This window comes from Carassius gibelio, chromosome A3, assembly GCF_023724105.1.
Source record: "Carassius gibelio isolate Cgi1373 ecotype wild population from Czech Republic chromosome A3, carGib1.2-hapl.c, whole genome shotgun sequence".
NCBI classification, from domain to species: Eukaryota; Metazoa; Chordata; class Actinopteri; order Cypriniformes; family Cyprinidae; genus Carassius; species Carassius gibelio.
Genome location: NC_068373.1, coordinates 7650159 through 7663274, shown reverse-complemented (window position 1 = coordinate 7663274; position 13116 = coordinate 7650159). Strand labels below are relative to the sequence as shown.

Below are 13116 nucleotides of genomic sequence, written 5' to 3'. Positions count from 1 at the left end.
TTCAGCTGTGTTGGGTTTCTGGGTCAAAGTCTACAGGCCAGTTTAGATCTGGGAGAAAAGTGCATTTTATCCTTCAGAAGAAATAAACCAGAATGTCCTGTTTGTTTCATGCTGCTAATGGTGCTGAAAAAACACATTTGATTTATTGATAAAACCGTTAAATAAAATGTGCGCTACTAAACATTCACCCAAAAGGAGGCACGTCTTGTGCAATTCGAATGGGGAAAAAAGTGAAACTGGTGCATATTTTTAATAAAGTTTCTTTGTAATTCCCATTATTCTCACTGGTTATTACCATTAAAATACTGAAAATACATACATTTTTAGGGTTGAATGTGAAAAAAGGCAAGCAAGTATTCTCATTTCTTTCTTTTGTTTTTGGGTGATAAATGTCTTAAGGATGCTCTTGACACATTTGAGAGATAAAGCGCATATATTTTATATTTAAGTCATTTTAAATGCACAGCATTGAGAAACATACGATTACTTTTAGATCTCTGTAAACCTTGCCAGGGGCTTGGTCTGCCTTTGAACACATAAACACATGCATACACTGCAGCTCCCTAAAGAAAGCCTTTACAGGAGAGACTGTCACTCAATCAGAGAGCAACTGGCATACTGCAAACCAGCTCCAGTTGCAGCCTGCAGCTATATTTCTCTCTAAAATGCCCGGTGTCGGGGTTACCAGTGGTAACCTGCGATACACAAAGAAAATCAGCCATCCTAATGTGTTTCTCTCAACCTCGGAAGAGTGACACATTGAGCAAACACAGCTAAAAGATGAAAATCACAGTGATGGGACACAGAGTGTTAAATCTCTGGGATGCATTCAAGCCCAGAACTGTGCATTGAACAGTTGTCTTTAAAATGCCCAATCTTCTCCAATGAGATTTAGTAGGTTCGTACAACCAAGCAGGTGTATGTGTGAAGCGACGCTCTAACTTGGGAAGGAACGGCTTGGGCCGAAACCCGAGCCGTAACGCCAGCTAAGGAAACGACCCAGACTGCATTACGCAACAGTGGGCTGCAGTGAGCTCATTCTGTCTCGCTGGAGACGGCCGGTGGGGCTCGAAGCCGCCCAGAGGATCCCAGACCACAGGCATTGTTCCTAACAACTGGTCAGGTGTGCAGGATGTTCCTAACCACTACCGCTGAGGGATAAACACACAGCGAACTAATCACAGCACGTGAGCGGAGTCAACCTAAGCAGAAACTGAAGGAATTACAGAATATTGTCTCAGATGATTTAGTTAGTTTGTGCAGACACGGAGCACTGAACTAGTAATGTCTCATAAAGTGTTATGATTATTATGCTTCTGCAGGTTAACAGACAGGAAAGTAACAACTTTGTCATCACCATGTGCTTTAAACCATCTGTTTTTTGTTTGTTTCACGTTGCACTACCACATTTAAGACTTGTGTCTAAAGACAGTGTGTCTTTATTGCCACACATTAGCTTTAGTAACAGTATTTGATATTCTAGTTATTTAAAACTAAAACTGAAACCAGAAAAGTTTTTTGTTGCTTGGAATAACATTGAATGAAATAACACATTTTAATGCAACTAGCTCCTAAGGAAATGCTTCACATTTTCATTTTGTTTCACTCTAAAACAACAAAAAAAAAATTATAAAGGCTGTATTTGACATTTAAACTTTAAAATAAAAAAATATTAAAGTAAAAATAATATTATCTCATTAATAACAAAAAACAGACTACATGTAAAGACATCCTCAGAATACGATAATTGCTTTCAAACAATCTATTTCAATTTACTATTTTGCTTGTTTGTTGATTAATTATTTGTACAAAAAAAGTAGTTATACAATATTTTACAAAGCAAAGTTAAAAGGAAAATAATTTTCCCAATCATATTCTAGCTCTTAGTATCTTTTGCAGCATGGTGATAAAATGCACCAACGCAGCAAGATGTGAGAGTGACAGTGTCAGTAAAAGAATCCTGTTGCTTTATTGGGATATGAGGGAATCGGAGAGCTACCTACTGCATGCAGTTATGTGGCTCATATCCTTCTCAGGCGCAAGCAGCACACCCGAAATAGATCAAGAAAAACTGAAAATAAATCAAAGAGCAAGAAGCAGCCCACTGACAGACTCTGGCTGTGTAACTTATGACGCATGCTGGCCTGATTAAAGTGTTGGGAACAAATGAAGTAGTGAGGTACGCTGTGCTTTCATCAGACTTGTCCGATAAGAATTTGAGATGCCGTGTGTGGCTGTGAAACAAGATTCCACAACAGTGCTTACAAGAGTGCAAGAAAAGATGATCTGAAGAGCTAGACAGATGCCAAAGAATAAAAAAACTGATGTTTCCAAGTATCTTATAGATGACGGGTCAAAATAAAGATGAATGGTGAGTACCAAACACAGTGAGGATGTTTAAAAGCACTCAAGATTTCATTGATGCAAATCATATCAGAATTATTTCTGAAGGCTCATGTGAAGATGCTTTGCATACGTATATTTTATAAAAATCAGATCACACAAATCAACTTACCAGTTCACAATACTCAAAAACAAGCAGGAAAGGGATGGCCTCCACACACTGACCAAGACATTGCAGTATATTGGGATGCTGAAGAACCCTGGAAACACACGATTAATGAAAAACATTAATCTGACCATATATAACAGAACATAAATAAATTTGTAAAATCTCCACCAGAAATTATTTTCTGCTCAAGTAACTTTGCTTTTGGAGGGTTGCGTGTGGGTTGTGATCTGCCTCAAGTCAAAGGAACCCATCTCTGTGATATTTGCAGTCTAATGGTGCGTTCACACCAGACGCAAATTAAGCGAGAGATTTACATGTTAAGGCAATGCAAAGACAAGAATAGACATCCTAATTGGCCGTTCACATATCGCGCCAAAAAACGTGTAGAAAACGCTAGGCCGCGCCGCTTTCTCCTTCTTTCCAAACCGCTCGGGCAGTTGCGCTCCTGAGCTGTTTGCCGTGGCTAAGCAACCATGACCTGCTCTCTCCATGAAGACGCGGAAATTTCAGCAAAGGATAAATCGATTTGCAGCACTAAAAATCGCTCGCAGTAGCTCTGCTACTAAATTTATTTAAAATGTCAATCCATATATAGCTATGGTCAGCTGTTCCTTCATCTTGGCTGAGCTTTCAGTTGTTACGGGAAAGGATGAAGCTGATTGGTTGGTTCTTGTCACATGACCTGCGGTGCCTTGTGGCTCTCTGAAAAGTTTAGATGTTTTTAACTCTATGCGGTGGGGACGCGCCTGGAAAAAACGAGAGCGTCGCTTCCATTATGAGCGCGCATACCGCACGCCTACATTTGAAATAAAAAACTTGAGCGATCAAAAGACGCGATATGTAAATGGTCCCTAAGGGGGCGATTTGAGCATTTCGGCCGTTTTGACAGAGTTGGAAAATCTGAACTTTCGCAAAATTTTGCACCACGTTAACCAATCAGGAGCTTAGGAGACGTGACTACGACTTAGTGAGCGGAGGGAAAATCCGAAGCAACAATGGAGGACAAAGTCATCGTCACTATATGTAGATACTCGAAGCTGTATGATACTTCTTCATACTTTTACAGAAACAGGAATAAAAAGCATCTTGCTTGAAAGAAATAGATTAATTGAATAAAAACCAAAGATTACATGTTAGATTTACCACGAGTTAAAACGAGTTATATTTTATGTTTAACCACTAAAGAGACATCAGAGCCAGCAGCAAATGTCACTGGCCTAGTCGAGACTGCTCTCTGTGGATACATGATCACTGAGCTCTCGCTGATCGCATGGAGCTGATCGTCTCCAAAATCGGCAAAACACATTTCTAAAAAAGCACTGTCTTCATAAATAAAGCGCATATTTGAGTTTAAAACAACTACATTCTTGCCTGAAATACTTACTACTAATTAAATTTCATGACACGATAATGGTAATATTTTGAAAATTATCCGAATAAATGTTGGTTGAAATCACAATGCTGCCTGAACTCAACTGGCAGAAGCCCCTCCCATGACGCAAATTCGTGTCTGTCCTACCTCGCGCGAATATCGTGATTTATTAGCGCAATTCACGTCTGGTGTGAAAGCACAGTAAGAGTGCCTCCCTAAATTAAAGTCTGAACTCTCCTCACCAAGCATCATGATTTTAAGACACTTTTTATGTCTGTGATAAAACAATTAACACATGACATTTAATAATTACAGTTAGAGGTTTGAATGAAACATTTGATCAATAATAATAGCGAAACTTGCCTTAATAAACACCACTAATAAAAGAACAGCCAAACATGATTCACCCAGTCACAAGCCAACCAAATCCCAATGGATAAACTCAAGTCCCGCCCTACATTATAAGGTTTCAAAGTTGACGTGCTTCAATAAAATGTAGATCAAAAGTACACAACTACTGAAAGAATCAATGCTAAAATAAATAATAATGAAAGGCCCTCTCACCTGTACGGGTCTCCCTGCTGCAGGAACTCATTCTGCTCTTTGGAGCTGGCGTTGGCCTTCAGCTCTTTGACCACCGCTCGGGCGACTCCAGGGTCCACATAGATCTCACTAAGCAGAACCTGTCAGAACCAGACAAACAGAGAAAAAACTTTGATAAAGAACACCACAATGGACCAATCCAACACTGCCAAGTGGTTCAGAAAGGAACCTCCTCAAACAAGGCCTGTTCCTATGACTCCGCTAGGCAGGAAAAAGCATCAGGAAACAAGGTTTTCCCTTAAGTCTTAATCTCGATAAACACATCCACACACAGGCTGCAGGAGGACAGCTTGAGTGCCGTATAATGCTCCCTTGTAAACGTCAAACTCTGGCCCCTGAGGGCCCCCAGCATAGAGATGAGCGCAAGTACTAACAAGATCACGAGATGTGAGTTTAAGATGACTCCTCAGGAGAAGTTGTATATTTGTCCTTGACAAATACTTCAGAAGTCACTGCTTTGCTTTAACACAACGTGTGTCACAAGACTCAAGTCTATCAACACACCTTCACACTTTCAGTGTACAATGTAAACACAGGAAGACAAGCTCACCTTTCCAAACCAGCCGTTCCCGATCTCCTGAATGTAACTGAGAGAGTGTCGTGCAACGTGAGGACCTGATGAGACGTCTGCAAGGCCAAACATCAGAAAAACATTGAGATCAATGCGACCAAATAAACAGCAAATGAAAGGAAAAGGAAAGAGTCACTGTAATGCTTCAGCTACTCTGAATGCTTAACATGAATGTAAAACCTCCTGAGTGATCCTTAAATCTTTTAAAATGCTGTAATGTTTCCAGTTTTATCCGTACATAAAATTATTTTCATAGTTGATGCAATGCAATCTCTTTTTAGAGATTGAATTTCTTTTAGTTTGCCAAATAATATGCACATATAAAAAAAAAAAAGAGAGCAATGCACATGTTTCTGACCTGTTATCCGGGGCATCTGGAGGTGAGGTGGTCCAGGGAGGGGCACAGGTGGAACAGCGAGGGTGTAAACCTCCGCAGGCGACTGCATAGAGGGCGTGTCCTCCGCTGGGGGCGTGAAATCAACCTCATCCTCAAAGTGGTCTTCAAACTCCTGACACATTACAAATCACATTGGAAATGAAAACTAGCGACAATCAAGAAATACTCTAAAAGACAGAAACTGCATCAAGCAATACAGACTGAGAGAGCATGCGAGAGAGCATTTCACTCACCTTAAAGTTGATCTCTTGCTCTTTGCAGCAGGAAGCACAGTTGAGCAGCAGTACCAGAAGGGCCACGGACACAGCCAGAGACAACAGCAGCGGGACGGTCAGAGAGAAATCCACGAATCCAGCAGCCTCTGCTGAACACAAACACCTGATTTAAGCTCAGTGTGTTACGCAGCAGATGGATGATGATCAAGCCTTTCTTGTGTAGAAAGCGGGGTTATATGAAATGAGAGAGACCACATTTAATCATTCCTGTGCTCCAGGACACTGAGTAGCAACACAGCAGGTTACCATCAAGAGAGGATAAAAGCCTACTTAGCACCAAGAACTGATTATAATAGGAGCATTTTGCACTACACCACATACATCTGATGTAAAAACAGTGTACAGTTAAGCCATCAAGCTTTTATTTTGGTGGTTTGCTGGTAAATAAACATGTTTTCAAAGTTAAGCCTGACACTGTGTTCATTTGCACTCATGCAGCTCATGTTAAGAGTCACCGTTTCAATACCTCAGAGCAGCTTAGGCTAATTTACTGTAAATTTAACTAAATCATACACTGAACAAAATTATAAAATGCAACACTTTTGTCTTTGCCCCCATTTTTCGAGAGCTGAATTCAAAGATCTAAGACTTTTCTATGTACACAAAAGGCCTATTTCTCTCAAATCTGTCTAAATCTGTCTAAATCTGTGTTAGTGAGCACTTCTCCTTTTGCAGAGATAATCATCCACCTCACAGGTGTGGCATATCAAGATGCTGATTAGACAGTATGATTATTGCACAGGTGTGCCTTAGGCTGGCCACAATAAAAGGCTAGCGTACATGATTAAAAGCAAAAAGCCAAAAATGTTATGGTGTCCTGAATATTCAAACCGGGTTGTGGGACACCTCACAAATGGTGTCTTAACCAATTAGATATTGCTTTTGCTCAGGGCATTGTATATTTATCCTCCCAATTCATAAATCAAATGTTATCTTATCAGTCACGTGGTCCGTATTTTCCTGCTCTTGCAAAGTATAATTTTGGACATAATTTCTATAACAAGAATATGATCAATTTTATAAAGTATTGATTGATTTAAAATTTTAAAGCATGAATTTTATAACTCATACATACTATATATTAATATGAACCCTTACTTAAGCTATTCAATAATTATTAAAAAAGACATACACAAGGAGTGACTAGAACATTACAGACAAATATGTGGGTTACATACATTATATGAAGTTATGCAATGGACTGATATTTGTTTATTAGTCCTTTTAAGATGGTTTTAGTTGCATCTACATGTATAAAAGACAGTCTCTCTGTCGTTCTGTGAATGTGAGGGTGTGCTTTGTGAGGAACAAAAGGTCAAAAGTTCTAGAAGTAGCCTGGTCCTTGTCCTGAGTGGTAGAAACCAGTCCGAGAAAGTATGTAGCTCATGATTTTTATCATGGATTTACATGTGATGGTCAGGCTGTGCATCTCCTTGACCATTAATCTTGGTTATTTTCCCCAAATTTGACAACCGCCTTTCGACTTGGAATTGTCAATAATTGTGCTTGTTGAAAGCGGTTCAAATTGCTAGTTAGTGGATATGCTTCAGACTCTCTGTGCTAGGATTTGATTTACAGTATCCTGTGTCTTGAGCCTTTCCGTGGAATTTGACTCCTCATGTTTCAACCATGCTCCTGATCGAATCTTTAATTTGTCTGGTTCGCTCTGAAACCCTACAATTAAGTAGCCTGTAATGGTAAAGCAATGAGTTGTATTCACATAGTGATAAAGTCGTTTGAGTGTTATGGGAACACTCCACTATTTTTGAAAATAGGTTCATTTTCCAACTCCCCTAGAGTTGAACAGTAGCATTTTACCATTTTTGAATCCACTAAGCCAATCTCCAGGTCTGGCGGTAGCACTTTTATCTTATTTTAGCATAGATCATTGAATCTGATTAGACCGTTAGCATCTTGCTCAAAAATGACCAAAGTGTTTCTATATTTTTCCTATGTAAAACTTGACTCTTCTGTAGTTACATTGTGTACTAGGACAGACAGAAAATGAAAAGTTGTGATTTTCTAAGTCTATATGGCTAGGAACTATACTCTAACTATACGGCGTAATAATCAAGGAACTTCGCTGCTGTACCATGGGATTATTTCAAGTGCTGTGTAATATCATTGTACCTGCCGCAACTTTTCATTTTCTGTCAGTTTTAGTACATGATGTAACTACAGAAGAATCAAGTTTTCAATAGGAAAAATATATAAAATAATTTTGTTATTTTTGAGCAAGAAGCTAAACGTCTGATCCGATTCAATAATCTATGCAAAGCTAAGCTATAAGTGCTACCACCAGACCCGGAGATCGACTGAATGGATTCATAAACTGTAAAACTCAAGCGTTTAAATCAAGGAGATTTCCTTGAATCAAGGAGTGTTCCTTTAAGGATGTCGAAAACATCCATACAATGACAATAAATGGTATCCAATTAATGGATAATATTAATTAACAAGTATATGTACTGAACTGAAATGTTTACTGTGTCACTGATCTTCTGCATATGATGGTTACAGTAGCCTTCACATAAAATCTTTAGTTTAAGATTTTTGGAGGATAAAATTAGCACGCAAGATACTAGGGATGCACCGAAATGAAAATTCTGGGCCGAAGCTGGAAATTTTCTTTGTACTTAGGGACCAATGGTATGAGCATTTCAGCAGACAGCTGCTTGACTAAAAGAGTTTTGCACTTGATATGAAGCGTCTTCAGACGAGTCTGTTCTCTCAGCTGCCTACACACAAACCATTCGCAGGACATTTTTCTCTGAACGGGTCTAACAGCAGTTCAGATATCAAGTGTTGAAAGGCTGGATGTGCTTCAGCACCTGTTCTGTCGCTACAGCACTATTAACACCACTCTCCATACCTCTCATCAAAACAAAACAACCCTCTGTGGTTCAGAACAGCAGGCTGCATAATTGGTGGCAGTAGAGGTCAGTAACACAGATCTCAGATCAGATGAATTGGGCCGCCAGCCTCACATGGGTCCATGCGTGTTTGGCGTGTTGCTAACCCAGTAGTTTGTCTTGCACAATTAGCTGACAAGGATGTGTATGTATGGATAATATGCTAGGACAGGTCTTTCATCAATGGCTGGTATGATCTCCCATAATAGTAATAAATGTGACTTCAGTAATCCTACAGGCCACACACTGAACCATGAAACATGAGGAACAAAGACGGAGCTATTTTGAACACTTACTTATAAAAGGCGGTTTGCAGTACGCGGGTCTTAGTGCGTGTGAGATTTACTCCTGATGTAAACTTCAGTGTTTGCCATAAACATTTTTAACTATATTTACGTCTGTTTTAAAGTCACGGGAACAGTTTGATACAGCAGGGGAAAGAAAAACTAAAACTTGCTTCTTGCTTTTTATAAAAAAAAAAAAAAAAAGTTTTAAGTCGTGCTTTACTAAACAAACAAAGAATCGGTCTTAAAAAAAAAAAATCTGTCAATGCTGCTGCAACCAGCTGAAAAATACTCCACAGTTTACAGACAGACAGCTGTCAGGATGAGCCTTTATGCAAAATGGCAATACGTCTGTGAATTTCAAAGATTTACAGACAAGGACACAACCTTGAGATGCAAGCTATATACACTAAAGAAATGTCTCAAATGTATTAAACAACAAATGCATCTAATAAAAGGACAGGGAGCTTTAAACAGTGCTTGTGTGTTAGTTTGTCTGAAACACTTAATATAATAGGATCATTCACTTTTCCCACAGCCATTTATTCTGTTCTCTGTATTCTTTGTAAGAAGTATAAAATATATTACATGCATAGACAGTTTAAGTCAGCTTTAATCACCTTTTGGTAATTCCAAGACTTAACTGACCACGACACTGCTTGCACATAGTTTATTTCACAGTTTGATATGAAAGGATACGCACAAAGGAAGCACGCACCGACGCTTTGAGCGCAGGACCGTCCGTGCTCGCTTAACTAGCACCTGATGCTAAAGTGGAGCACATGTCTGAAACGTCTCCTGTTCAGTCATTCTGCGACTGAATAAATTCACTTCTTGTCATGAGAAAAAGTGACAGAAGCAGCAGTTGTGAGTGGGTTGGCTAACCATAGCCCCGCCCCTACGTTAAATATTTTGAATGCGTTAAACTGAAAAAAATTATCGCCTTCGTTAACGAGCTCTGGGATGTACATAAGAGGCCTATTGCTAGGCAGCCACAAGAGACAAGACCCAGGCACATGAAATAAACTCATGTAAGCACAATATAATACAAACAGCAAGTAATCAGTGACAGCTGACTGTGTAGAAAGAGCACCCACCTGCCAAAACAACAAGACGGTGAATGTAACTGTTGCTTCCAGAACTAACACACATATTTTTACATTTATTAAACCTGATCTTACAAGATAATCAAGTTAGTTACATACAGCAAATCTGGTAGCGGTGACAAGTTACCAGAAATGTTATTTTGCAAACAGGTGCAATGAATACACAACATAATGTACTTCAAATGACAAAACATGACAAGAAATGGATTTTATGAAAAATAAAACAAATAATGATTAAAGAGCAGGTCATATGGTATTTTTAAGTGTCCTAATATTGTGTTGGAGTCCCCTACAACAGGATTAAATGCATCTAAGGTCAGAAAACACTGTAATTCTCTTAGAATATACATTTAATATAAGAGTCATTTGCCAAGGATTAGGAAGCGATTTGTTTTCCAATAGCAACCCTCTACATTGTGAGTAAATCAGTAAAGTTTACTCTATGGGACTAAATGATGTCTGTTGTTAGCCGTTGGCTAATACATTTTTAGATTTTACTCGCCAGTGTGTGTGTTCAAGGCTATTATAAGATTAGCACATATATATTTTCACTCGCTGAACACTGACTGAGTTTCTCTCTCTATCAAGCGATCTGTACTTTTCACTTCATCTCAATGGACGCACAGTACACCTGTATTTGATGCTCTGTAAACTCTGTGTGAAGGCGCTCGACTCACCGTCGCTTTGCTGATAGCGCTGTTTCTCACACACGCACAGAGAGAGAGAGAGCGAGAGTCTTCCCACGCTGAATCGACGTGCTACATGTAAAATATATTATTTGTTGTAATCTCCTGCCAAAATAACGGAGTTCGTTTTGAATTATATAGCTTTTTAGAACAAGCTGGAAGATAAGCCGCAGCTCATCAATCCATAGTGCATTGTATATTGTGTCTATGGTAGTAGAATTTGTTATAGTATTAGCTTTTAATAATAATTAATATGATCCATTACAACTTTTTTTTTTTTTTTTTTTTTTTTTTTAAACAGAAACCCTGAATGACCAACAATATCTTAAGCATCACCAGAAGTAAAGTCAGAAGTACCTCCTCTCCTAGGTTCATGAAACAGTCGTCCAGAAAATTAATTGCTGTTCTGATTCCTAAATGCATCTACTTTCAGAAGCCCAAATAAAGTGCTTTTGCCTAGATGTCCATCTCCCTGACATGGCTGCTTCAACACTAACTGCAGTTTCTGAAACCACACCTTTCTTCGTGTGAACATTTAGGCAGCATTACACAAATATTTCCACATAGTGATGTAGACATGTGGGGGCGTGTCTGAATGAGCCGTTTTAGTGGGGCGTGGCAGAGTCTTAACTTTGATAAAGAATATCTCTTTGGATTTGAGACTTTAGTCTTTACAACTTTACAGATCTTCTTCATGCACCAAGAGCTTGTAACACTCCAAAGAGAAAAGGATAATTTAAATTGCATCATATGACCCCTTTAAGCCACAGTTACTACAGGGACGACCTGGGGTTAATCAAGAGCACAGCAGTCCATAGATGAGCCCTTGAAGGATGTGAACGTAAAATTTCACAACACCCAACTTTGCAGAAAGGAGGTCAGAGGTTTAATTATTAATAATAAATGGTGTCTCGTTTACATCAACAGTTTCAGACATAAAGAGCATGGTATACCGAGTGAGAGTACTAGACTACTTTTTTTTTTTTAAGTTGATAGTAAATCTATAACAATGCTACATCATGTGCTTTGGACACCAAGCAATCAAAGTCTAAAAGGCCAATGCATCTGCGACCAAGCGAGAGCAAAAGGAGGCAAGCTTCCAGCTCAGTAACAGCATAGGTTATGAGGGGTTGAGAGATGTGCTGATCATTACAGCGGTCAGACTGAACCCTGAATCCTCTGGTGACTGATGAGCAGTGGGCAGCAGCACAATCACCTCCCCAGTTGTTCTTCTTATCTGAGTCATGACTTTATATCATGACTTGGCAAGCAGCACAAATTATTCAGCTGCTTCTCAGGCCAATAAACACCAAACTGTCAGCTCTTATTTCAGCTCTCTTGCATAATGAAGTGATGTCTGCTCACACAGAAGTGGAGATGACCCAATTGGACGGGGTGTTGTTTTCTGGATTTTGCATACATGTGGACAGATTCAGATGGAGATTTAGACGGTCCACTTGCTACTGCCTTAGGAGTTTCAAGTAAGGATGCAACACAAAGACACTAATCATCCAACAAACTAACCAATTATTGAATTTAGATTTAAAAGCCACATGAAAACAAAGCTAGAGCTTTGCAGGTTCTGTTAGCTTTGATGTCATTCACATCTAGTTCCAGAGCTCGTGAGTCAGTAGATCGTGTACACGAATTCAGTCACTGGTAAGTTTCCTGACTCACTGCACGCTGGGACAGTGATCGCTTGAATTCCACTGATATGACTATGTACAGCGTCATCAGACAACATAGTATATAAATACCATATTTTTCGGCCTATAAGTCACACCTGAGTATAAGTCGCATCAGTCCAAAAATATGTCATGATGAGGAAAAAAACATATATAAGTCGCACTGGACTATAAGTCGCATTTATTTAAACCAAGTACCAAGAGAAAACATTACCGTCTACAGCCGCGAGAGGGCGCTCTATGTTTTCAGTGTAGACTACAGGAGCACTGAGCAGCATTGAGTGCCCTCTTGTGGCTAGAGGCGGTAATGTTTTCTCTTGGTTCATTTCTCTTGGTTCATGTCAAATTAAGTCCTTGAGCTGTTTTATTGAGTGCCTTGACTCTTTCACTGGATTCATACCTAAGTGCATCACAGGTGCAGCGCTGTACCATGTGAGCTACCGAGCAAGTTTACAATGTCAGGAAAAAAAACATAAGCCTACATATGGAGCCAGATATGTGATGATATATTAGGTATTAGTTTTTAAATCATGCACTATGGCAAATGCGTTATGAGGTCATTTCACTGAATAAAAAAAAAATGCAAACCGATAAAATAACCACAATTTTATTGAAAGTAAAACAATGAAACTGGATCAATATATTATTTTAATTCAGCTATAAGTAAAAATAATCGGATTTAATTTACATTTAATTATTTTTAGTTTTTTTGC

The 13116-nt window shown here is 39.0% G+C and overlaps 1 protein-coding gene across 2 annotated transcripts in view; it reads right to left on the bottom strand.

The window, feature by feature from the left end:
* LOC127940504 (serine/threonine-protein kinase LMTK2) overlaps positions 1-13116 on the bottom strand; it is a 31045-nt gene that overhangs the window by 10262 nt on the left and 7667 nt on the right. Inside the window, exons 2-6 of one of the 2 annotated variants that reach the window (XM_052536144.1) lie at positions 5689-5816; positions 5417-5567; positions 5038-5114; positions 4449-4567; positions 2516-2603 (exon numbers count right to left, since the gene is read on the bottom strand). In XM_052536144.1, coding sequence (XP_052392104.1) covers positions 2516-2603; positions 4449-4567; positions 5038-5114; positions 5417-5567; positions 5689-5816 — 563 coding nt within the window. Of the gene's footprint in view, positions 1-2515; positions 2604-4448; positions 4568-5037; positions 5115-5416; positions 5568-5688; positions 5820-13116 lie in introns of both variants that reach the window. The other variant, XM_052536143.1, reaches the window with a different exon arrangement.